This window comes from Apostichopus japonicus, chromosome 16 (assembly GCF_037975245.1).
Source record: "Apostichopus japonicus isolate 1M-3 chromosome 16, ASM3797524v1, whole genome shotgun sequence".
NCBI lineage: Eukaryota > Metazoa > Echinodermata > Holothuroidea > Aspidochirotida > Stichopodidae > Apostichopus > Apostichopus japonicus.
Genome location: NC_092576.1, coordinates 5,705,487 through 5,733,196, shown reverse-complemented (window position 1 = coordinate 5,733,196; position 27,710 = coordinate 5,705,487). Strand labels below are relative to the sequence as shown.

Sequence of the window (27,710 nt, the reverse complement as noted above, 5' to 3'; positions counted from 1 at the left end):
ATCTCAGTATAACATACATGAAACAGACATAAATACATCAAAAAATAAGATTTATAATATATACATTTCTTAAGACAATAAAAATCCATGTACTGGCATATAGTAAAAAAAAACCTATTTCCTACAAAACTCGTTGGCAAGACTAAGAATGGCCCTTGGCAAGAACGAACGTCTGTATCTTTCTGTCCGGCATCTGATGACAATTGGCCTGCCAGTTCAACTGCTATACTCTCTTACATGCCATTATAATCGCAAAGATTCCTTTCGCTTCCCGTGTAGAATCAAATCAGAGAGCCGGTTGGATGAGTGATTTTCTGCCGTGTTTCGTTTGAGAACGTTATGCAATTTACAGCATTGCACACCGTATCGTAAATGTTTGCCATTTATTTCGAATGCTCAGCAAGGTTCTTGCACGAATGCAAACCTGCCTATTAAGTACAAATCTTTAATTTGACAGTTATATATACATGTCTCAATAGGGTTATTACTATAAGGCTAAACAAGTTGGATCTTCATACCAAGAGTGCAGTTCAACAGAGGTGTATTTTATAAGTTATCGTGTTAACAAAGGTTTCGACCACTGAACGGGTAATCATCAAGTTGGATCTACATACCAAGTGTAATCATATAATATGAGTAATATTTATAGCGCATAACCAGCAATACTGCTCAAAGCGCTTTACAAATGTCAATTCTAAAAACAAATAGTACCAAAAAACTTAATATTATAGATATATATAGAACAATAAGGCACAACATGTAAAAGCCTTAGGCAACAATATAAAAAACACTCGTTCTAAACGATAATAATGAAAGTCCTAAACACATATAGTCCAAAACAAATTCAGAAATTTGTAAATAATAAAATAGTTTTTAACAAAGAATACACAAAAGATTGAAGAATAGTCAGTAATTAAATATAAATAAGTATGAGAAACTATAGTACATTAAAAAAAATATTGCAAAAGCATAATACAGATAGTAATAAACACCCAATACTAAACGATAAAAAATAGAACCCTAAACGTAGTAATAAAAAATCTTAAACAAAATGCTAAGAATTAAGTAAATAGTTCCAAACGTAGTTTGCATATTGTAAATTGAAACACAGACAATTCGTATGAGGTGTTATACACACACTCCGTCACCTTCGCGTAGATTCACATAGGTCCTTAAACCAGGTTTTTATTTCAAACTTTGACCTTTGGTGACCCAAAATAACATTTTACCTCCTCAGAAAATGATAGGCACCTTCTACTCAATGTGATACATCCACATGCAAAGTATGAGATCTGTTAGAGATTCCCCTCTTGAGATATTGCGTTTATTATGATTACACATTTTGAGCTCCAGTGACCTCAAATGACCTTTAACATTCTCAAAAACAATAGCATCCTTGTACTCAATATGTGGTATTGAATTTATTGAAGATTTCCTGTGTGTTTACGAGCAAAGCTGCATTGTTCCTTATCTTTCTTAGTCCTATCTGTTAAAACGAGGGATGATTCAGTTGCATCATACGGACGTCGTCCAACTGCCTTTCAAATTTCAAATTTTCACATCGGATGGCGATTGTTCAGGGCCGTCTTCAGAGATCACCGGGCCCTGGGCCCGGCAATGAAGCGGGCCCCTCAATCAAGTGAGTTCGAAAAAAGTTGCGTGAAAAATTGAAACCCTTGACAATCGCTCAAGCATAGACATGCCTGCATTTACCACCCCTCCCTATGTCGCGCATAAAGCATAAAACTTTAGCTGAATAACATACGTGATACTCAGATTCGAATATTTAATGTCAAACTCTTCAGTGTTTCACCAACTCTCGTCACAAGTTGTCAAGTATCGAATTCAATCAGGCATAATGGCCTATTCAATAAGTTTTCCTCCCAGATTAAGACATGGGGTTACTACGATTGCGGGGGCTCTGACATCACGGGGCCCTGGGCCAGGGCCCAGTGGAACCATGCGTTAAGACGGTCCTGCGACTGTTTATGATCCGCGTCTTCCAGAAGCTTTGCTCTAATTAATTGAAATTATAAAAATATATGAATAAATACAAGCAGAATAGGTGCATGTTTCCATACTCATTAAAATATTGTATACTATCTCTGTTATTAGTAATAACTATACACATTGTACATTAGCTTAATGAGTGTGCGTTAAGGACGGCAATGGACGACATGTGTCGTGCAGCTTAGTGATTATATACAAATGACGACATTTCGTACTGGACCAAAAATAGGTGCATGTTTCCATATTCATTAAAACATTGTTTCTCAGTGATTAGCAATAACTCTATACATTGTACATTAGCTTAGTGAGTGTGCGTTAAGGATGGCAATGGACGACGTGTATAGTGCAGTATACTTATTGTACATGTGACTACATTAGTACTGTACCCTAGGGTTTGTACACAAAGTAAGACATTTGTATACTGTAGCTTAGTGATTGTACACATAGTAAGACATGAGTACTGTAGCTTATTGATTGTGCAGAAATAACGACATTTGTAACGTAGCTTATGCATTGTGCACATATGACGACATTATTACTGTAGCTTATTGATTGTGCACAAATGATAACATTGGTACTTTAGCTAAGTGAATGTACACAAAAGACACCATTGTACTGTATAACTTACAGATTGTACACAAATGACAACTTTAATACTGTAGCTTAATGAGTGTACCCAAATGACGACATTAGTACACATATGACGGCATTAGTACAGTAGCTTATTGATTGTACACAAATGATTACATTAGTACTGTAGTAGTTTTTTACAACACATGATATATTATTTTGTTACCTATGAATCTTAAACACGGTTAATCAGTTCAGATAAGAAATCGCAGTATTAAGACTTACCCTTCCGTTTGGTCGGTCTGAAAGCAACAATGGGTAAGAATATGATCATATACAGCACTAAAATATAAAATATGATCAACAAGAAGAAAAGACAGTAACCATGTTTTATGTAGCAAACACAAGGTTAAACACATTAAAACTGTGAATAGTGATCTTATCCCAGTTAATATATTATTCAATTGGTTGTCAGTTGTTTACATAATTCACTTTGCATTCAAAGTACACCTATATAGTGAATTCCAAAATCATTTAGCTTAAAGATTTTTTATTTGTTGCTTCATTAACTTCATTAACTACGTGCTACCATGTTATCACAAAAAATTCACCATGGCAACCACACTATCTTGTTGCGAATACAGTTAAGTCATGACCGTAGTGGCAGAACCAAGGTGCGGGGAGGACATGAGGTTTGGTAGGGCAATGAGGGCATCCCCAATCATGTTATACCCTTGGTCTCCCAGTCGGCTTCTTCTCCCTTCGTGTGTACGTCTATATTTTATTAATGTCTATTGTTAGAGTCCCTTGTGGTAACACATTAATTTCTTTTGCAATTAGAACAGATGATGTGCATGTGACACATAGCCAATAACCAGTTAAAATGCATAACATATTTACTTCCTCTTACACGGCAGTCCAAGAACGGGGGATCCCATTTTACAATGGGGGACTTTTACTAAGATTTATCGAACATTGTCCTCTGTGACGTATAAGGCAAACTCAACAGCAACAGTCAGTGAGGTACTTAGGGAGCTACCAAAAGGATGGGGAGTGGGATGGGAGGGGAAAATAACAACCGGTGGTCACTTTGGGTATCTTTGCTAGACGAATTTTACTTTTTATGCTTCGTTGGGCCACTGCAGATGGTAAACTTCAACATTTTATCTCGAAATTTTGACTGCTTCACCAACTAAACCTCGCTTTTGTTTATATCAGTTCCACTTTCTTTTCGAAGTTGTAACACCTAAATTTATGTTTCTTATCTCAAAATGTCTATCGTTTCGACCTTTGTTACCTCTTTGCTTCATTATTTCCATAGAATAAGAAAATATTTCGAAAGTGTTCATAGCAAAAATTCTATTTTTTTTTCCTTATTCTATATTCCTATTCTCTAACTTTAGAATTTTTTCCTTGCAAATTCCGACTACTATACCTCAAACTTTCAACCATTTCCTCAAAGTGACGTCATTTAATCTAAAAACTTCGACTTCAGTTGCTTTTAGTTTATGCAGAGACTTTTCGCTCTTTGTTTTGTTTTGTCAAATACAGGTTTCAGTACAGGCCAAAAAGTCGGGTGGAGAATTAAGCCCACGACCAAACCACCCCACCAGGCCCTGCCGTCTTTGGGGTCATGAATTTAAAGAGTTGTCCTAACCTAATAAGATTATAGGGAAAGATAAAGCGGGAGTGCAGAAATCGTGTATTCATTAATACATTAAAAACCCATATTTTGTCCCACCCAAATATTATGGGTCACATAATTGTATAAACACATGCAAATCATTACATTTTACTCGTAAGTATAATGTTTTATTTAATATTTTACCAAATTTACCACAATATCTATAGAATCCTTGTCTGCTCGTAGAATAATTTGATAAATTCATCTGATGAAAATTACAGGCATAATTTACACTTATAATAGGATAATGAATTTACCAGTTTTCTTACCACTTCTTCATTTGCCTTCTCTTTCTGTAATACAAGTGTAAGACATGAAGTTCAGTATTATCACCCACATAAACAAAACATGCAAAATTAACACGGAAAGAAACGTGAATGAAATATTTTCTCCTGAAATTGGAAATTACCTTATTCTGTGTATTTATTTACTTTATTACATTTTGTTTCTTAAGAAGAAGCTAATAGCACAGTATGCAGAGTATCTGTTTGCCAACGACCATTACATAAAAGTTTAATACAGAACTTGGACGATATGTGTTTATAAGGGTACTCTATACGTTGGGTTTGTAAGTGGCGTACTACTAATAATTAATTCTGCAAGAGGTAATAAATCATTCTTAATAAACCTCCAACCGCCATTTTAGCTTTGATTGTAGAGAAGATGTCTATAAGCTAGGAATCATGGTAATGCGGAGAGTTATTACAGCATGGCAAAAAAACAAAACATTCCTCAAACTTTTCCCAAAACAAGATGTGAAACAGCCGACAGTTTAATATTGTCACTAAGTTAAATATACAAATTTAACATAAAATGATTCACCAATTACTGCTTAATTGCACAATGGTTATACAATTAATATCATGGGAATTAATCGCTCTTTGTTTTAAAATGCAAACATTGTCCTGTTTCTTAAATATCCATTCCTCTGTTCATTTCTAACTTAGTCTACAGTTAGCATAGCTTGTAGGCAAGCATACCAGCTACTATGACGTACATACAACGACCGGAAGTGGAAATGTAACGTTTGTACAAAAAATGAATCCTTAATTCGTCCTTCCACTGATACATTCCCGCATCTACAAAGCAACATGACCTGTCTATATGAATATTCATTGTCATACACTGATCTTCTTGGTACAAGGTAATCCTAACATTAAACTAATGATTACTTTGGTAGATTTTGCCTAATGATAAGATATTTATGTAATACTGTTAAATAAATCTACACACATTTTAAGCCGTTTCATTTATAAATACGAAAGACTAGGCAATTAATTATACTTCTTAACATTATCCTGATACATCCAGGTCATTGCTGTTCTGTCTAATATATCTTCTGAAAAGCCGTGACCACCTTCACCTACCCTACCCAGAAGTAAAATGTAATTGCGAATGGAATAAAGTGTTGTTGACTTCAGCTGTTCACATTCTTTGTTGCACTGGATTGAAATACATTTTACTAAGTTATGTATACTTACAAGCATATAATATAAATTCTCGTTCAGAGGACCGAGTGTTGTACTCTGTGTGAATAAACAAATAAAAAAATGATTAGTACACCTTACGTCCCTTATTATGTATGCAAGTTGACCTCAGTAAAAACTTGATGGGTGTTTTTTAAACGAAACCCAGATGAATTTGACTATGCTAGTTCTTCTACTATGTAAAGGTATATTTAAATATAAGTCTATTTAAAACGATATCTTCATATAACATATGTTACCAGGACATACCTCCCACTGTTCAGTAACGTAATTCAACTTCTGTACTCCTGTAGATGCAACACCAGTTACCCACTCGACTGAAAGAGACCGTGAAAAGAGTTGTCTTTAGTCTGGTATATATTGAAACTTGAACGTGCAACACAGTTAATACAAGCCCGTTTTGTCAGAAACATCCAGACATATAACATTTTAACTTTTGAAGACGATAATTGATATACCTAGTAATTCTCGGTTAAACGGATGAACTGTGCCACCTGCATTTGTAGCACAAGTAATAGTCTTCTCGACATTCCTTTAGTACCCCCTCAATTTTTATACTGGCGTCCTTTTCACAACTCATTTTGCTAAACCCACCCTTTCACATAAGACTGTGCATGTCTTCAACTCTCGGTGTATAATGCTAACAAAAGGAAGAAAAGAGGCCAATGGAAAATGCATTTATCTTTGGAGAACGCAGTTTTTGAAAATCTGTTAATGATCTGATGTCCATCCGAGTTGTTATTCTAAAGAATTTTCAACTAAGTTTTCCACTTTGACCTTCTCCAAGCACAAACAACTATATTCGGATATGTTGACCGTTCGTATTCCCTTTCATGAGATATCGCACATGTATGCATGTCCCACCATGACTGCAAAGGTGAAAACTTACTACCTCCCTTCCACCCTCCCCTTTCAGAAAACAGTGATTAATGCACCCAGGATTAGATGACAATCCAACCATATCTATATAGTACTACTGGAGCTTAAAATAAACATAATTCTTCAAACCATAAATAGTTGCTGAAACATTACGACGAAAATATCAATTGAACAATAATGAAAGCAATTTATCTAATTGAGACCCCTTTTGGATTATACAATGGACTGGTACTGTGTTTGTACAGTCAATTGTAATGTAAATAGACTCTTATCAACTGAGTGTTAACCTCAAATAACCTACCCCCACCCCCTCCCCCTCAAAGGATAGAATTCTTGTATTCATTACGTTAGATCAACTACCACAATTTCATCCAAACTGTACTTTTTAACGTATTGTGTTTAAACATTTGAAAGCGTTGACCTTCGTGTACTTCACTTTCACTTTTGAAGAAAATGATTTTCTTCTGATTACTAAGGCGGATCAACACCCCAAGTATGACATTAAACCATCATATTCTTCTACACTTGAAGTGTATAGCTAAGTCATCACGCACATACCCACATCCCACGAACATACCTAAATGCACGCACAATTACCATCGCATAAATCTATTTGGCTTCGACAAGAAATGCGCTATGCTACTGACATTAGGCACGACGAAACCAAACATGAGCCCAGTAGGTAAATATGTAGCTTAAGAGTTGAAGATAAAGACGTGAAGAAATCTCCTTTTCTCGTGTATTACTAATTTTTCTCAAACCAGTTGAACAAAAGATAATCATAAATTTATTTGTAAAGAATACATTATTCAACTGTATTCTTACCTGATGGCTTTTGCTTTAACGTGCTCAACTGTTTCTCAAATTCAAAAGGCAGCAGAATTCTTTCAATCCTTTGCGAAGAAAGAGTAGTAATTCGTCATTTTTTTGGCCATTATATACACTAAAAGGTGTTCATTATTATAATCTTATTGTTAAGTCCACAAATGCGGGTTTAAGTATTTTTCTCATTTTTTTCTCATTTCACATCTGAGGCAGCCTGCTCAAATAAAAGAGCAAACCACTGTATTTCTTTGGTAAATAAATCAATCAATTAGCTAAAAGAGGTATGTTCTTTACGTGATATTATGTGTAAGTAAGCACGAGATGGTTCGACATGTTGCTTAAACATCTTCACATATAGTTATACTCTAACAGTAATTATTTCAACTAATTAAATTGAATAAATGAAATTTTTTTCTCAGACAATATGAATAATAGTCGACTGTTCAAAATAATAACGCTTACCTGATCTCGGTCGGTGGATTTCTGTGACAAGCATATTGCAGGATACTTATCAATTTGCTTGAGTCCCATTGTTGCCATTTTCTGTTTTCAAAGTCCAATTTTTTCAAAGTGTTCAGTGGAGGTAAAACTGCTCCAGAGCTTAGATTAACAGCTACACCGTTATCTTCAGCTGACGTGAAGCTGTCTCGCAGTATAATCCTTTGAATGTCAACCTATTCAAGAAATTATCTACATAATAAGTTTGAGCAAACATGACTGAAGAACCTCAAAACATTATCAACATTATTTAGATCATCGACTAACTAGGATAGATCACAAGGTTTTTCAAAGATTAGCTAACAGGAATTAAGTTAACAATTGATATAGCAATATTATGTGCGTCTGACATATCGTATAAAATAAATCATAACATGAAAATCGAAAATTGAAACATGACAGTTGTCTCAAATTAGCTTAGTTCATTTATATTTATTATAGTGATATGACGATGCTTGGTGCGTTATTGTTTGCTTCGTGATTCTTTTTAATTAAGTCATGCCTATAGGTTTAAGTTGATACAGATAAGTCCTTAACATGACGTGGATCGGAGACTAAATTGCAAATTGGCAATGGAGATGAACAGCAGCCAAAGGAAAATGGTTCATCTCTGTACCAACAAAAAACGATTTCTTTCATTTAATGCAATAATTTTAAACATATTTATGTAATATTCATATCCTAATCGCCGTAACTTGAAGCATTTAAAGGTGATAATTATTCTTCACAAATACGCAATAAATGTACATATTTCAAGATAGTTATTCAACATCATGTGTGTGATTACGAAGTCCCTTATTTTACCTAATTATTATCCAGTTAAATCGTATCTATATTACAAAGTGTTGAACCTCTTTGCAGTTTTCTTCTGTACAGTTTGAAAATGTCAAAATGAAGTGGACACTAGATGCAGGCAAGTTTGTTTAAACATTTCATATATAATTTGCTTCAACAGAAACAAGTATTAAGACAAGTAAACAAGATTTTTTACTCACTGAAAGTCAAAAATAAGTGCAGTCGCTGTTTGAAATATTATTCAATGTATGGAAACTTCTTGAGTTAAGACATAACAGACTGAACGGTTAACATTTGGGCAAGCACTAGTGAACCTAGTGGATAGTGTGGCTAATGTTGTATTATGAAATTTGAACAAAATAAAATGAAATGACGAGGTAACTATCTATGGATCAGTCACCTTTACTCTTAATGCCTCATATTTTCAGATTCTTCCACCAACTGTTATTGTTTGACAAAAAAAAAACATCAAGCTTAAGTACATCAATTCTGTATTTCTTCTAGACACTGAATCGAAAGTAAAGTAATATTAGAAATTCTTTTAAACAGTTTTTCACCTGTCTTTCAGATGCTTCCTTCAACCTCTTCACTATCACATCGTGTGTATCTCGAGTTTGGCATTTCGAAATTATAACTGTCTTACACCAGCCTTTAAAATGAAAGAACAAGGTCGATTTATAAGTAACAGTCTTACAATCGTATTTAATTTCATTATGGGTCATTGACTTAAATTTATATGCAAGTGCACTACAGGAAAACTTACTAATCCAAACTGAGAACGTATCACTTCTTACGTCAAAGTTAAATGCACAGTGATTGAAAGATATAAATAATCCATGCAGTAATCAAGTCAATATAGATAGATTAGATACCTTTTAATTCTTCTTCTGTCACCTTGTTCGTAAATTTGAGTAGTTGTTGTTGCTGTTGTTGCTGTTGTGTTGCTGTTGTTGTACTTTGTCGATATTTGGAATTATTCTCTGTTGCGGATAAGATATAAACTGTATTACTCATCTGAGTATTGTAAGCTGTAGTTCTAACAGCGAAAATGAAAGTATTAATAATTAAAGACACAAGCTTCAACGGACATTCTGAATACGTTAGGTAAGATAATATATAGTTATATACATAACTTGACGCCTGAGATCTGTGAAATATGAGTCACACGTTTTCATGGGAACTGCATGGACAACTTGAATTCTGATCTAAAGAAATGACCTGCATCACTATTTATGTGAAGCTTATGATGCATAAATATACAAAGTGATCATCTCATTGTCATAGTGCTGATAATAAGAATACAGCCAAAGCGTGACTTTTTCTCAATCAGTGGGACTTTACATACTTTTAGAAGTAAACGAATCTGATCTTTAATTACCTATTTTATGTCAGGATGACCATGTATGTTAACGTTCAAATAACACTTTTATCTATTTAATCCATTTACGTACATTGTTTCAAGGAATAAGTTATGCTGACATTTCTGCTGGATATTATAATCAAGTTACATTCATCTAATGATTCAGTTTCTTAGCATATCCTTACTTTCTCACAGAATACTTGCGGAAAGGCAAGTCACTTGATTGTAACAAGAATAGTGCCCTTGTAATTTACATCAGTATATTGCTTAAACTGATATATTGCCATATATTGTTATTAAGTGTGGAGAGTGACAAACATTTTAATCAGCATAAAAAGGTTAGAGTATCCACATTTTGATTTGAAATCTGTAGTTCTTGTAACAGTTTGCTTTCACCAAGACCTCTAAACGTATTCTGGGTCCGTTTGGCTTACATCATTACATTTACGTGGTTTCAGTCTGATTGTGGTAATTGTCGCCAAGGCTACTCCAAAAACTGCTCTAATTTGTAGTGAAACAATGAAGTGTAGTGCTGCGTTACAGATACAGTTAATTGAAACACGACAAAAAAATGCACTAGAAAGTAAGGGGCTAACCAGGTTTGTAGCTAGGATTCCACACACACATGGTGGCACAGGAATCACAGGAAAGCATTTCAAGAATTCTATACCAAGAAGGGTTGAGAAGTCGTAAAGAGCATCTGGGTGAGGCTCAACCAAAAGTGACCGGGGATGTAATCTGCATGGGATGCCCTATTATTGGAATGGAAGACCCCGATCCCACCCCTCATGCTAAAAGGCGGAGTTAACACAACGTCATATCAATAATGGGAACATGGAATAGCTGTTAGTGGGGCAAGGAAAGGCTGAACCAGATATCCAGGTGTCACAGATTGCAATGGCTTCGAAGTATTTTCAGTATAAATAAAGTAAACAGAGATACCTGATCGGGAATACTGATTTCACCGTCTAGAGTTTTCTAAGTTAGCCTCGACAACAGTCTTATTCCAAAAAGAAACCTGAACCAAATCAATTAAACAGAAGTCTATTAGATACTTTAGAGTAATATTTATATTTACGGATTAATCAGTCAATTACCTTTACATCGGTAGAGGACGACTCCGATGATAATCAATACCACTAATAACACAAAGAACACAACAACACCAATCCAACCAGTTTGTCGTTCCTCCTCTGAAATGCCAAGAGAAATAGTCAAAATATGAACATCAACAACTCCAGATACAAGTTGACATCATCTCCATATAACAAATCAACACAGCTATCTTAAATTGGTTCATAATAGTGTCAAACATGCATGTGAATGATATACAACGGTATGTCAAATCGGTATCAAGAACTATACACCGCATACAAAGTAAAAGTACATTACTTACACGTTGATTTTATTAAACTCTGTCCCTTTATTTGCAACGCTTCTCCTTCAATTCCAAATCAAAACAACAAGTGCATTCGATCCGTTTACGTTTACTACGTTTACTGGCATACCACATAAAATTTAACCTGCACATAAAATAGTTATGGGGAAGTTCTTGCATTTTAATGTAGTTCTTACCCTGAAAAGTTACATCAGTTGATGTAAATTTCGTTGTTACACCGTCAGTGCTATAAACACACGTGTACGTGCCCAAGGTAGGATTTCCAACCGTGTTTATGACCAGAGAGCTATTTTGCAATGTGAATCCATCAGAGATCATAACTTCACTCATACTTTTAGTTCCAAATGCAATAATTTCTTCCGTTTGACCCATTTTTTTCCATACAAAGTATGACACATCTTCTCCGCAGTTCATAACCACTTTTTCATAAGGAGTTACAAGCAGATGTTCGCTAGATGCTTCCAGTGTCCCGCTTTCAAGCAGTATCGTAGATTCATTGTTACCTACCTCAGACACATTGCTTCTCGCTGCGCAGACGAATAAACGTAACGAGAGAGTGGTTTGTAACGAAATATCTACAACAGTATGGTAAGATTGTAATTCATTGACACTGGTTGTTACAGATACCGACTTAGAAGAGATCTGTCCATCTCCTGTGTTAGTTCTTAACTTCCACGACAAATCATCTAATACTTCACCTACTCGTAAAACATTACAACTTAAACTGGAAGCAGCGTTTAATTCTAAAAAGCATAATGATTTCTGGTCACATCCAGTAGCATCAATGGTTGGGTACGGTTCCTGTGGTTTGTCTGCAAATTGTGGAAGGAAAGACATATTACGTAATATTGTCCAACCAGAAAACATTAGGCCTATATATATATATGGATACTTTTTATAAATTTAGTTGGGTTCACAAACAACTAAAGGTCTCAAGGAAGTCGGTCTTCTTTGTTAAAGATCTTTCCTACTAAATGCAGTTCACACTAACCTGCTAATTTACTGTTAATCTTGGAGACCATAATTTGCGAATAATTTATATTTCAATAAGAAATTGAAACTGTAGCTAGTCCCTAACAAATATATTCTATTTAGATTATTTACTGAAGATAATATACTAGCAACATTAATTACCAAATGACATCCAGTCGTCACGTAGACACCGCATGATATTCAAACATATTCATAGCTTCATTTTAGGGTATTAATGTGCTGCAGTGTGGTTCGACCGTTAGATATATATACTCACAATGCAGCTGGCTTCAGCGCTCGTGCTATTTCAATAATGTAACTTTTTGCACTGTTGAACCATTGTAACTCTATAAGCTACTAAACACGTGAGACTGTTTTATCATGTGTATGGTTGTACACCGACAGGTTTTCACTTGTTCGCACTGTTCCAGAGTTTGTATGATAATATTAAACAACATCGATAAAGTATGAAAATGACTGAGTGAGTAGATGATTAAATGTATGGATGAATGGATTGATGAATGAATGAACAAACCACCGTTTGTCAGCTTGTGAACCTTTACGTTAAAAGAGAAACAATGTATGGAACAGGATAATGAAATATGAAAGGAGAATGTGAAGATCATCGAGGAATAATTGGCCAAACTAAAGTCATATAGTTTACATCATGCTTTTCTTCTCAACAAGCACGAACGATTTCAGAGAAGAAATTATCTCCTAAAAGTAGGCATAAAATCAGTCATTTTCTCGTTTGATCTCTTAATGGAGGATGACCTGCCGATGAATGATTTGCAGGAGCAAGAGAAATGTTCAGCACAATTTCGGAGTATTGGTCAGGGTCTTTGAAAATTCAAGTTTATTTCCAATGCGTTCTCTTAAATGCTCAAGAAATATTTATAGATCACTGCTTACTCGTAGTTAGTCGCCATGCTACTTCAATCAACTGTTTTAGTTAAATGAATTTTCGACACGTTAGTAGCAATGTTTTATCGTTCAGTAAAAGGATACTGCTTCTTTGTTTTTACCGTGGAAGATTTGAGGAGACATACGAACATGCTTTGACGGATTGAGGAATTTCTTCTAATTTCTTGTAAGGTGTAAAACAACTATTTTTGCCAGATTTGTTTTAACATTTAACAAGATTTTGGTTATTAAGTAATTGTCCTATGCAGCAATATCCTTATTTATAACTTCCTTATTTCAACAGGAAACAATTTTTCTTTGTAAGAAAACCGCTGAAGAGCGACCACTTGTTAAATGGCTATATGTGCAAAGTATAAGGTTTGTGTTAAAAAGTAGAAAGCAATGTATGACTCCGAGAAAGGCTCATATAAAGTATGAGGAATTAAAACGTTCCTTTTATTATTATAAAAAGTTATATGAAGGATTATTTGCATATATCTGTATTTGCAAGATTTCCTCTTTATGAAATCCTATAGATAATGTTTGTCTTCTCCTTTGTGATATTTGTAAATACAACCACCACAATAAACAAATGCGAATGAACGAATTTCATGTTGTTATTAAAGAAATCAACTTACCATAGACAACTACATGCACATCTTCAAAGATAGGATCTTCATCTCTAGTGGCCAATGTCGTTACTCTGTAAACATGATTATGTTTGGTGGAAACTTTGTTGATTATAAGAGATCCATTGGGTTGAACACCGTATTCTCCGGACTCATATCCGGGCCCAGATATTCTACCTTCTGTGAGGGATATAAATGGTCGATCAGTGCTAGTCACATTGGTTGAATTAAACCAACCTGCTCCATATAAATCACCAGGATAGTTGCAGGATATCACACCTTTCTTTCCTAATCGCAGATATTGCGGAGACTGGCACTCATCTGATGAAACAACTGTGCCTGTAATTAAAGAAAAAAGACGTTAACCTTGTTTCATATCAAATGAAAGTTGTAGTATATCCATTTTTCCCCTCAGACCGAGTTCAATATGTATAAATTGGTAAGTCTAAGAAACAAAGATCCATTATATGAAATCGTAATTAATTTTGACTTGCATTCGACTACTGTTTAAAAATACCATGCAATTGACACCCTAACCCAACCACACTGCCCGACCAGAATAGCATCCTTCATATTGCATTTCCACCAGTATTCAAGAACCTTTCACCACATATGCGAAGGTCACCGCCCCCAATACCTGTCCAATCGTCCCTTCCAATATTGGGCGTATGCGTGTGATGTGATTGAGTAAGTACTAATCCAGACATAGCAAGTCCTAATACCGAAGTGCACGTCTTTCATTTCACTTTCTTGTATCTGCATGTAAACATGTAACCCTTCCTTCTCCCTTACATATGTAACCCACCGCAGTCCCCCCCCCCCTACTCTCCGAGATAAACCCGGTACCCGGTACTGGATCTTACCACTTAATAGACACCCAAGGATAGCAGGGATCACAAAAAGGTTTGTGGTAGACATCTGAAAAGGAAACCAAAACTGACACTTAATTGAACTCCTGACATAAATTGATCGTGGGACATCACGAAATAATGGAAATCAGGCCTGGTATTCAGAATGGTTCTCTCCATCGACCTGTGGACACGGATTGCTGTAGAATAAATATAGGACGGTTTCTAATCTATGACATACGGGGTAGATTACTGTCTGATTTATGACTAAAAATTAATGATAAACAAAAACCATATGTGTTATACTTGCAATGTGACGCTACATGTGGACATACACCTCAAAAAGATATACTAAAGGACATGCATATGTATAGAACAGGGACACGCAGAAGACTCAGAGATGATGGTGGGGTTGGGGATCCTTCGACTTTTGGGGTAGGGGAGTGTACCCTTATAGTCCATAAGTTAGGTCTAAAGGCAATGTTGTGCTTTATAATACTTTACTTGTATCCTGTAGAAAGATATGCTACTCTGGTTTACATGTATAGTGTAACGTTTGTCAGCATATATTTTAGAGGGCAACCCTTCACATTAAGATATGCACATGGCATATTGCATACCATAGAAATAGAGGTAGGACGAATGAAGTACTGAAGCAACTTATCCAACTGGTGGCGCTTTGCTTGTACGTCAAGAAAGTACGGGCGCGTAATACAAACACTACGTTTTTGACGTAACTGAAGTGATGAAGTTGACATAAATCACTCGAAATGGTGATATCGTGGGCCGCATTTAGGTGCCAAAATCGTCAAAAATATGCCAGTGGACTGCAGTTTCAAATGTAATTCTTACGAAGCGATATACGAAGCAATTAATTGTTATATACTGGACCCATGATATAGTTATCCTAGGCCCCTAAACCGACTACGGCTGCCTTTTCAGTTGCGATATGACAAAAGCCTAATAAAAAACTTATCACCAATTCATTTTACTTAAAACTGTATCCTTAACGATAGATCCACATCCCAGAATAACATTGGATGACGGTATTGATGTATTGAGCTTATCACTTAACAATTCAGTAATAGGAAAATAAGCTTAGACTAACTTAAGTCTTTGTACGTAGCTTTGCCCTTGGTCTAAATTAGGAAACCTAGGTCATAATTTCAGCCTATAACTTTTTAGTCAATTAACACATCTAGAATTGTTCAAATATTCAAATACATCCTCCATTTGTAACATCTTCCTAACACTGCAATTTGACAAAAGGACATAAGCAGTATACGCCTAGCCAGTAAGCTGAGTTTTGAGATAGGCCAAATCCTACTTAACTTAGCCAGGTATGTTTTGAACTCTATAGTCTATTTGCAAGCAACACACTCAAGCCACTACTTGTGCTCTCATCCTAATGACTGTGACTGACTGTAGACATTCATCAAACATTTTGCACCCTCATATGAAGGTTTTTTTTTTAATTTTTATTGTGGAGGCATAATTGCAGAGGCATGAGGTTGTAGGGGCTTGCCCTACCTGGAAGCATGTTGTGAGTTACTTCATTATTAACAAACTCTCAGCTCAAGCTCAAGCCCAGTTGATTAACCAATGTATTGGAATTCTAACTGAACATAAAAGGAGCGTCCATTGTCTCACATTTGAAGGCTGCTACACCAATCAATCCACAGCAAAGATTCTTGGAGCTAAACTTTCATTCCTTGATTGGCAGTCAATCTTTCCTCATCGTACCCTCCCAAATAAAAATGTGTACATACTGTTTGATGCATGTCACAAGCTTAAATTGGTGAGAAATACACACAGCAAAGTACATTTAACGGAGAAGACTCAAAATGAATGTAAGCTTAGCTGTACAGACACCGAGTTCCTCTGTTGCGGATGCCATTGACTTTCTGCGAGAAGATATGAAGATCCCATCTTTTGATGGTAGCCAAGGGACTATTGAATTCATTCGAATCATTGATATACTATTTGATAAACAAAAAAATAAAAAATGTGTAAAGGCCCCTTTGAGGAAACATTCCATGGCAGAATGGACTGACTGGTTTAGCAGCTGCTGTAAAGTTCTTGAAAGTCTCAAATATGTTAGTGGATGCCCTCTTCATTCCACAAGAAAGAAAACAACAGTGGTTGGATTCATCATAACTATTATGTCAACTCAAAGTATCAACAAGACTTTGCTAACCAGGTCGACAAACCAGCTTCATTATATTTTAACGCACAAGTTTTCACAACGTCACAATAAAGTTAGGCAACGTGGTGGATGGAACAATAATCCATAACACGACAACTTTCTTGGTCATTGAGAAGTGCTTTGATAAAACATTGATTTCAACAAGTTCTTCTAGAAAACAGTTTCATGTTTGATAGCCTTCAAAAATTCATTTTTCAACGGAAGACTAGAAGGAGACGAGCACCACCGGTGAGAAATGGCACCACTTTACCAAGACTACCAGGTAACAGAACATCACTGAGTCTTCAGTTCATGAACTATGCAACTGATATTCAAGAAAACTGCCTCTACTATAGTGCTGGTTATGTCTCTCGAAGAATGAGACAAGATATTAAATGCATGGATTGTGCAAAATCAATGTTTGAATACATCTCTGAGAGTGCTAAAGACCATCCATATTCTGCTGTGAATGTTCAAAGGTATTCACTGATTCTAAGACGCAAGGACAGAGGATGATTAAAAGAGCGTTTTCAAAGTTTTCCAAATTTGCTAATTAGTTGTTCAGGTACAGTACCAACATACATAAAATTCCTTCAACACAATGGAGTCATTTCTAACATGACTTGAATCTATAATCCATTTACAAGGTAGAAAGCCTATATTATGTTATATATTTTCTTTTGGTCAGTCATGTTTGCAAATTCTCTTGTTCAATCATCATCTAATTGAAGAGGTGAACATTTAGTATTCACATTCAGATTTTAGTTTCACCATTCAAGGGTAAACACATGTAGAGATACAAAAAAATGCAATGAGGCCCTAATGAGGCCCTCTAACAAAATTTACAATAGAAGAAAACAGAAATTACAAACATATAAACGTATATAGAACATAGTAAAAATAATAATAAAACACAAAATAAAATGATCAAAAACTTTGAAATAGAAGTAAAGCGAGTAGAAAAAACATATCAAGGTCTGTTAAATACAACATTACAAAGCATTAGAAATGTTTTAATTAGGCTCCCTCCTGAACAGCATAACAGGTAGCCTATTAACATTCCACAACTATGATAGAATATCAAATAAACCATAAAGCATGCAAATTGCCATAAGGAATGAAATTCATGTCTTGAAAATATCTCAAACATATGGAAATTTTCTTCCTGGTATACACCACTGCACTAAGACCTGGGCAAATGACAAAGTAATCTTATTGACACGTAAGCACCTAATGTAATACCCATATCACACTGGCCAAATTCTAAATTACATTAGCCCTAATGTTAGTCTATATGAATACAAAAATGCCTACAATATTAGTACTGTACTACTAAAAAGCTATGCTGTAAGATTTTTAGGCTTATACCTAAAATGTCAATGGTATTGCTGCATTAGTGGCTAGGCCTTACGTTACTACATTGTAACTTCGATTTGTCGCCCCACTTGCTTGAGTCATTAGAGGCGAAAAAAAACGTTCAAAGTTGTTTCTTAATGCAGGAGTATAGTTCTTACCACTCTGGTAGCCATATCATGTCTCTGTTGTAAAAATTACACCCGTCCGACTCTTTCGAGAAAAAAAACGGATAAAGTCAAATTTAATATTAGAGTCGAATGCACAATGTATGTATGAAGACGTACAAATGATATGGCTTTATGCCGTACAACGCAAACGTCATTCACTCTTTTCAAGGCTTGGCTGCTTTAACAAATTCTACTTGGTATTATGAGCACTGCCTCGTTACTGCAGCTGTATATATAATAAGCCTCTTCATTGTCCAAGCAAAGTGAATAGGCTATGACGTATTGTTATGGAATTCATGATAATACAAGCGTAGCTACTGTACACCTTGCCGCATGCTGAGTCAAATAAAGTAAATAAACATTCTATTGTAAAGTAGGCTATGTCTTTTTGTGTTCTAAGCCTAGATTGAATCTCCATCACAAACTAAAACGAAGCGTTAGCATTATTCTATCAGAATGTCAAAACTAAAAAGGTTAATAACGTCAATCCCCAAATCCAAACAACGATACGCGTTGCACAGATACTTGGTATGGAACGCAGAAATGACAATGGAAGTAAGCGTTGCGGGTGGCATACTCCTATGTGCGTATATATAAATCCGCCCTGTTGTTCTCCTTTAGGAAAAGTGCCACTAAGAAGCAGAAGAACAGTTGTTTTGCTATGTTATCAATCAGGATCTGCTTTTTTTGTGTGGCTTGGATATTAAGAGCATGAATGGAAGCACATGTGGTTCAAACATCAAGACAATTTAGGCAATTTGTGACCAATTTAGCCCTGACAGGAGCAGCGTACAAAAATTGTTTACGACTGAGGAAAGAGGTTTTTTTACAAGTGAACGAAACGTCATGGCTCTCGTAGCAAACAATCTGCATGGTCATGATACGGAAAATTGATGGTACCATCAAAGGCCAACTTGTCAGCTATCCAGTGATAGGTAGCGCTCAGCTTGTGAGACCTTTTTTTCAAGACTTAAAGACCACATCACTTAGTGTTTCCGCACCGGCAGTTTCGAATGTGAAGGTATTGTTTAGTATAAGACTTTCCTCACCAATAACATGAAGGAATATAGACGTTTGAGATTTCGTTGAGTTTTCTGTCCCCCCGGAGGCCTCAAGATATAGCAAGAATCTTTCATTAAAATTCTTCCAGTGCTCTGACACGTACCGGTGAACTGTAGTCCTGGTGGTGGCGATAATCATAGTGCCATGTATTACTAATCTGAATTTACACTGTTCATGTATAACACAGGTCAATACGATGGTTACCTATTCTAACGTTGTCTTCGTATGCTCGTTATACTATACTGTAGTTGACTGTATCGGTTGTGTAAGGTTGGCCTAGTCCACCTGATCACTATACCACATAACGTTAGGTATCGCCGAGTAACACTGAACAGTATGTGTATTGTACACTTGCGAAATGTGCAAAGTCGCACCTCCGCTACTTATAAATATTTCTTGAATTCGTCCAAATATATACATAATTGCCCCCCAAAAATGTTACAATGTAAGAAGAAATAGATAACCTTGACAAAAATATTCAACCCCCCCTCCCGCCAAATAAAAATTAAGAATAAAATAATCATTGGCTTTAAAAAAAAAGTATAGCTTACCAATGGTTGACATGCTGTTTCTAAGTTTTTGCAATGTTTTAACATAAAGTCTCAACATGTGTTTGCTGATGAATTTCGGAAATAAAACTTCCGAGGCAGATTCAGTGTTTCATATTCTAAATGCACCTCGGACAGGTGGGTTTAATTGAGAAAAGGTGTCGCAATCAAAACAAGAAATATATGCTCTGATATATATATATATATATATATATATATATATATATATATATATATATATATATATATATATCTTGGAGCGGCACGATAAATAAAACTGTTACTAGTACTAGCACACGAAACCCTTTGGTAACAAATTCCTGTACTTCCACTATTGAAATAAGTATTGGCTACTAGAAAACAAAGACAAACGTCACATTTGTTCCAATACCCTTGTACCAGCCTAAATCGTCCTGATTAAATGTACCAAAGTTATTCTTATTAGTAGGTTCTAGATGTTCCTTTAAATATTTAAGTCTTCTGTAACCGTAGAGATGGAATTCTGGAGGTAGGTGAGTAAAGGGAGAGGAAGGGGTAGCTCTTATTTTTTGTTCTCTTTTCTAATTGTAAAGTTCTGTATGTTTTTTTCAGGGGGAGTCACTACCCGACAAGCCATGTAAGTTTTTTTAGTACGCTTCCTTTCAGAATTTTTGTTCTTATCTCCTTCTATGTTATATGTTAACTTATGTTGTGATAGAACAAAAATATATGAAAAAAGAAAAGAAAATGTAAGCTTGTTTTTAACACATTCAGCCATCGTTGTTTACCATCTTTTTTACGAAATAAAGAATATTTACAATCATACAAAAGATAAGAGAGATCCATCTATCCATGTTAAAATCATTGTGATATTGTCTTTACAAGGATTTCAAACTTGACCTCTTTTAACCTGAAAGACATTTGACCCTTACCAGTGATCTACATAATATATCTGACGTCCCCACTTCTTGTGTTCCAGTTCTTGTACAACCTGTACTCACTTTAGGGAATCAGCATCATAGGCCCAGCGAGTATGATATTTAATCAGCGCTCTCTCTTTTTTTAAAGATAGATATAAGATATAAGAATCTTTATTGGCCATAAAAGGAATTGGAGTTCACTCCATCTCAGTATAACATACATAAAACAGACATAAATACATCAAAAAATAAGATTTATAATATATACATTTCTTAAGACAATAAAAATCCATGTACTGGCATATAGTAAAAAAAACCTATTTCCTACAAAACTCGTTGGCAAGACTAAGAATGGCCCTTGGCAAGAACGAACGTCTGTATCTTTCTGTCCGGCATCTGATGACAATTGGCCTGCCAGTTCAACTGCTATACTCTCTTACATGCCATTATAATCGCAAAGATTCCTTTCGCTTCCGGTGTAGAATCAAATCAGAGAGCCGGTTGGATTAGTGATTTTCTGCCATGTTTCGTTTGACGTTATGCAATTTACAGCATTGCACACCGTATCGTAAATGTTTGCCATTATTTATTTCGAATGATCAGCAAGGTTCTTGCACAAAACCTGCCTATCAAATACAAATCTTTAATTTGACAGTTATATATACATGTCTCAATAGGGTTATTACTATAAGGCTAAACAAGTTGGATCTACATACCAAGAGTGCAGTTCAACCGAGATGTATTTTATTAGTTATCGTGTTGAAAAATGTTTCGACTTCGACCTCTGTTGATCTTAAATGACCATTGAACGTGTACTCATCAAGTTGGATCTACATACCGAGTATGATTGTAGAATAATAGGTAATATTTATATAGCGCATAATCAGCAAAGCTGTTCAAAGCGCGTTACAAGTGTAAAACCTAAAAAACAAATAGTAACAAACACCTAAATATTAAATACATATAATCAATAAGACACAAAATGTAAAAGCCTAAAGCAACAATATGAAAACACCCGTACCAAACGATAATAATTTAAGCCCTAAATGCATTTAGTCCAAAACAAATTCAGAAATATGTAAATAGTTAAATAGTTTTCAACAAAGAATATACAAAATATTAAACATAGTCAATAATTAAATATAAATAAGTATGATAAACTATAGTACAATAAGACAAATATTGTAAAAGCCTAAAACAGATAGTAATAAACAACCAATACTAAACCATAAAAAATAGAACACTAAACGTAGTAAAAACATTCTTAAAAAGAAAGGCTAAGAATTAAGTAATAGTTCCAAACGTAGTATGCATATAACAAATTAAAACACAGTCAACTACACAGAGAAAGCGAGTCTAAAATTTTAAACTTCACTCGAAAATCTATTGGTATCCAATGCAGTGATTCCAGTAGTGGTGTGACATGGTCTCTTTTCCTTTTCTTACAAACTATACGAGCAGTATTATTTTGAAAAAGTTCCAGCTTGTGAGTTGTAGAGTTGGGGAGTCCAAAGAGCAGGCTATTTCCATAATCCAGACGGGACGTGATAATAGCGTTGACCAATGTAGCAGTGACATCACGAGTCAGAAGTGGGCGGAAAAAAATCGGTTTTGTAAACTTGATATGACAGGTCCACATAACAGGTTTGGAGTTAATCCACCATGAACGTTTTGAGTCACCGTGTTTCGAATGAGGTGTCACACACACTCCGTCACCATCGCGTAGATTCACATAGGTCCTCATAACAAGTTTTTATTTCAAACTTTGACCTTTGGTGACCCAAAATAACATTTTAACCTCTTCATAAAATAATATTCACCTTCTGCTCAATGTGATACATCCACATGCAAAGTATGAGATCTTATGGAGATTTCCTTCTTGAGATATTGTGTTTATTATGATTACACATTTTGACCTCCAGTGACCTTAAATGACTTTTAACATTCTCAAAAACAATAGCATAGCATTTTTTGTAGTCAATATGGGGTATTTAATTTTATTGAAGATTCTCTGTGTGTTTACGAGCAAAGCTGCATTCTTCCTGATATTTCTTAGTCTTTCTTCTATCTGTTAAAACGAGATATGATTCAGTTGCATCATACGGACGTCGTACACCTCCCTTTCAAATTTCAAACTTTCACATCGGATGGCGATTGTTTATGATCCGAGTCTTCCAAAAGCTTTGCTCTAATTAATTGAAATATAAAAATATATGAATAAATACAAGCAGAATAGGTGCATGTTTCCATACTCATTAAATCATTGTATGCTATCTCAGTACATTAGTAATAAATCTACACATTGTACTGTAGCTTCGTGAGTGTGCACTTATGACGACATTAGTACTGCAGCTTATTGACTGTGCAATATATGACGACATTAGTACTGCAGCTTATTGACTGTGCAAATATGACGACATTTGTACTGTAGCTTATTGACTGTGCACATATGACGACATTAGTACTGTAGCTTAGAGATTGTACACAAATGATGACAATAGTACTGTAGCTTATTGATTGTACACGAAGTAAGACGTTATAATACTGTAGCTTATTGACTGTGCATATATGGCGACATTAGTACTGTAGCTTATTGATTGTGCAGAAATGACGACATTAGTACTTTAGCTTATTGACTGTGCACAAATGATTACATTAGTACTTTAGCTAAGTGGTTGTACACAAAAGACACCATTGTACTGTATATATCTTACTGATTGTACACAGATGATGACATTAGTACTGTAGTAGTTTTTACAACACATGATATGTTATTATGTTACCTATGAATCTAGATAATTCAGATACGGAATCGCAGTACTAAGACTTACCCTTCCGTTCGGTCGGTCTGAAAGCAACAAATGGGTAACAATATTATCACATACAACATGAACATATGAAATCTGATCAACAAGAAGAAAAGACATTTAGCATGTTTTATTTAGCAAACACAAGGTTAAGCAAATTGAAACTGTGAATAGTGATCTGATTCCAGTCATTATATTTTTCAGTTGTTTACATCATTCACTGTACATTCAGAGTGCACCTATACAGTGAATTTCAAAATCATTTAGCTTAAAGATCTTTCAGTTTAACATTGTTGCGATTGCATAACTTCTTAAACTATGTGCTACCATGTTATCACAAGAAATTCACCATGGTAACCACACTATCTTGTTGTGAACACAGTTAAGTCATAACCGTTGTGGCGGAACCAAGGTGCAAGGAGGACATGAGGGTTGGTGAGGGTTGGTGAGGGCATCCCCAATCATGTTTACTCTTGGTCCCCCAGTCGGCTCCTCCTCCCTTCCCGTGTACGTTTATATCTTAATAATGTCCATAGTTAGAGTCCCTTGCGGTAACAAATTAATTTGTTGCAATTTGTACAGATGATGTTCATGGAATCATGTGAAACATAGCCAATAACCAGTTAAAAGACATAAAATATTTACATCCTCTTACACGGCAGTCCAAGAACGGGGGATCCCATCTTAAAATGGGGGACTTTGACTAAGATTTATCGAACTTTGTCCTCTAAGGCAAACTCAACAGCAACGGGCAGTGAGGTACGTAGGGAGCTATCAAAAGGATGGGGGTTGGGATGGGAGGGGAGAATAATAACCGGTCGTCAGTTTGGGTATCTTTACTAGATGAATTTTACTTTTTTATGCTTCGTTGGGCCACTGGAGATGGTAAACTTTTTATCTCGAAATTTTGACTGTTCACCCACTTAACCTCGCTTTTGTTTATTTCAATTCCACTTTTTTTTCTCGAAGTTGTAATACCTAAATTTATGTTTCTTATCTCAAAATGTCTATCGTTTCGACCTTTTCACCTCTTTGCTTAATTATTTCTATAGAATAAGAAAATATGTCGAAAGTGTTAATTTAAAAATTTCGACTTTTTTATTTTCTTTATTCTATATTCTCTTAATTTTGACTTTTTTCCTTGCAAATTTCGACTACTTTACCTCAAACTTTCAACCATTTCCTCAAACTGACGTCATTTAATCTCAAAACTTCATAGATAGAAGATTATTTTTGCTCATGTTTTGGTTTGTCAAATACAGGTTTCAGTACAGGCCATAAAGTGGGGTGGAGAATTAAGCCCACGACCAGACCACCTCACCAGGCCCTGCCGTCTTTGGGGTCATCAAGGTAAATAGTTGTCCTAACCTAATGAGATTTTAGGGAAAGAAAAAGCGGGAGAGCGGAAAGCGTGTATTCATTGATACACTAAAAACCCGTTTTTCGTCCCACCCAAATATTATGGGTCATATAATTGAATAAACACTGGCACATCCTTACATTTTACTCGTAAGTACAATGTTTTATTTAATATTTTACTAAATTTACCACAATATCTATGTATTCCTTGCCTGCTCGTAGAATAATTTGATAATTTAATCTGATGAAAAGTACAGGCATAATTTCCTCTTATAATGGGATACGAAATTTACCAGTTTACTTACCACTTGTTCATTTGCCATCTCTTTCTGTAATACAAGTGTAAGACATGAAGTTCAATATCATCACGCACATAAACAGAACATGCGAAACTAACACGGAAAGAAAACGTGAAATGAAATATTTTCTACTTAAATTGGAAGTGACCTTTATCTGTGTATTTATTTACTTGATTACAGTTTATTTCTTGTGGAGAAGCTAATTGCAGAGTATCTGTTTGCCAACGACATTCACATACAAGTTTAAAACAGAACTTAAACTTTGTCTTTATAAGGGTACTAGTAGTAATTCATTCTGCAAGAGGTAATAAATCATTCATATTAAATCTCCAACTACCATTTTAGCTTTGATTGGAGAAAAGATTTATAATAAGAATTAATATAAATCTTTTTTTACACAGGCTCTCTAGTGGATAAGCAGTTTGCTAACAGTTTTATTTTATTAAGAATTAATGTAATAAGATTATAATAAGAATTAATTAGTTAGAAAACCATGGCAGTGTGGGGAATTATTGCAGCATGACAAAAAAACAAACAAAAAAACAACAACAAACTTACCTCAAACTTCTTTAACTGAAAAACAAGATGTGAAACATCAGTTTAATATTGTCATTAAGTTAAAGATACAAAAACATCGTTTTACTGCTTAATTCCACCATGGTAATACAATGGATAGTATAGGAATTAATCGCTCTTTGCATTAATAAATAAAACCATTGCCTTGTTTTCAAATATCCATTCCTCTGCTTATTTCTTACTTAGTTAGCATAATTTGTAGGTAAGCACACCATCTAATATACCAGACATGTTGTGACCGGAAGTGGTAATGTAAAGGCAATGTTACTTTTGCCCAAATAACAGAACCCTTTATTCGTTCCTTCCACTACTGATACATCTACAAAGCACCATTGCCTGTCTCTACAGAGGAATATTCAGTGTAATACACTGATCTTCTTGGCATAAGGTAATTCTAACACTACATTCTTGGTTACTTTAGTAGACTTGGCCTAAGTATAAGATATTGATATAATACTGTTAACTAAACTATACACGCACGTTAAGCCGTCTCATTGATAAACACGAAAGAATCGGCTATCAATTATGATTTTTAGAATTATCCTGATAATATATATATATTATAATAGATCTTCTGAAAAGCCGTGCAGCAACCACCTCCTCCCCCCCCCTTCCCAGAAGTAAAACGTAATTGCGCCACTCCTGAAAAATATGAGAGTCGTTGAATGGAATAATGTGTTGTTTACTTCAACTGTTAACATTCTTCGTTGCACTGGATTGAAATATATTTTACTAAGTTATGTATACTTACAAGCATTGTATGTGCATAATTGTTCAGAGGACCTTGTCCAGTTCGCTGTGTGAATAAACATGATATAAATACAAATGAATACAATGAAATGCAAAATGATAATATGAATAAACACAATAAAAAATGATCAGTACACATTACGTTCCTCGATATGTTTGTAAGACGACCTTAGCAACAACTTGATGGGTGTTATTAAGACGAAACCCAGATGAATTGACTATGTTAGTTCTTCTACTATGTAAAAAGGTATATTTAAAAATAAGTCTATTTAAAATGATATCTTCATATAACCTAATGTTACCATGACATACCTCCCACTGTTCAGTATCGTAATTCAAATGCAGTAATCCTACAGCTGCAATACCAGTAATCCAAACAACTGAAAGAGATCGTAAAGAGAGTTTTCTTTAGTCTGGTATCTATGAAAACCATGAACGTGTTAAACAGTCAGTACAAGCCCGTTTATTCAGCTACATCCGGACATATAACATTTATTAAACTTTTGAAGATGATAGTCGATAAACCTAGTAATTCTCGATTCTACAGATGAATTGTGCGATCTGTTAACAACTCATTTTGCTAAAAACTCCCATTCATATGGAACTGTGAGGGCATCAACTGTCCGTTTACTGCCTATATGGAAACAATAGGAAGAAAAGAGGACAATGGAAAATGCATTGATTATTGGAGAACGTATTTTATAAATCTGTTAATGATCTGATATCCATCCGAGTTGCTATTCTATAGAGTTTTTAACTAGGTGTTCCCACTTTGACCTTCTCAAAGCACAAACAACTATCTTCGGATATGTTGACCGTTCGTATTCCCTTTCATGAGATATC

At 35.1% G+C, this 27,710-nt stretch overlaps 2 protein-coding genes across 2 annotated transcripts in view; both read right to left on the bottom strand.

Moving 5' to 3' along the window:
* Window positions 1-18,747, bottom strand: part of LOC139983231 (uncharacterized) — a 54,083-nt gene extending 35,336 nt beyond the window's left edge. Inside the window, exon 1 of the mRNA XM_071996645.1 lies at window positions 18,607-18,747. The gene's annotated coding sequence lies outside the window, so the exon portion shown is untranslated. The remainder of the gene's footprint in view (window positions 1-18,606) is intronic.
* LOC139983229 (uncharacterized) lies at window positions 1,204-18,588 on the bottom strand. The gene is made up of 14 exons (XM_071996644.1): window positions 18,559-18,588; window positions 14,875-14,929; window positions 14,021-14,350; window positions 11,684-12,319; window positions 11,206-11,301; window positions 9,621-9,728; window positions 9,306-9,397; window positions 7,918-8,129; window positions 7,456-7,523; window positions 6,001-6,068; window positions 5,746-5,790; window positions 4,522-4,557; window positions 2,866-2,882; window positions 1,204-2,016 (listed from the first exon to the last, which is right to left on the bottom strand). The coding sequence occupies exons 1-14, from the start codon at window positions 18,571-18,573 to the stop codon at window positions 1,905-1,907; spliced, it is 1,890 nt and encodes a 629-aa protein (XP_071852745.1). The 5' UTR covers window positions 18,574-18,588; the 3' UTR covers window positions 1,204-1,904.
* Window positions 18,748-27,710: the final 8,963 nt, after the last annotated feature.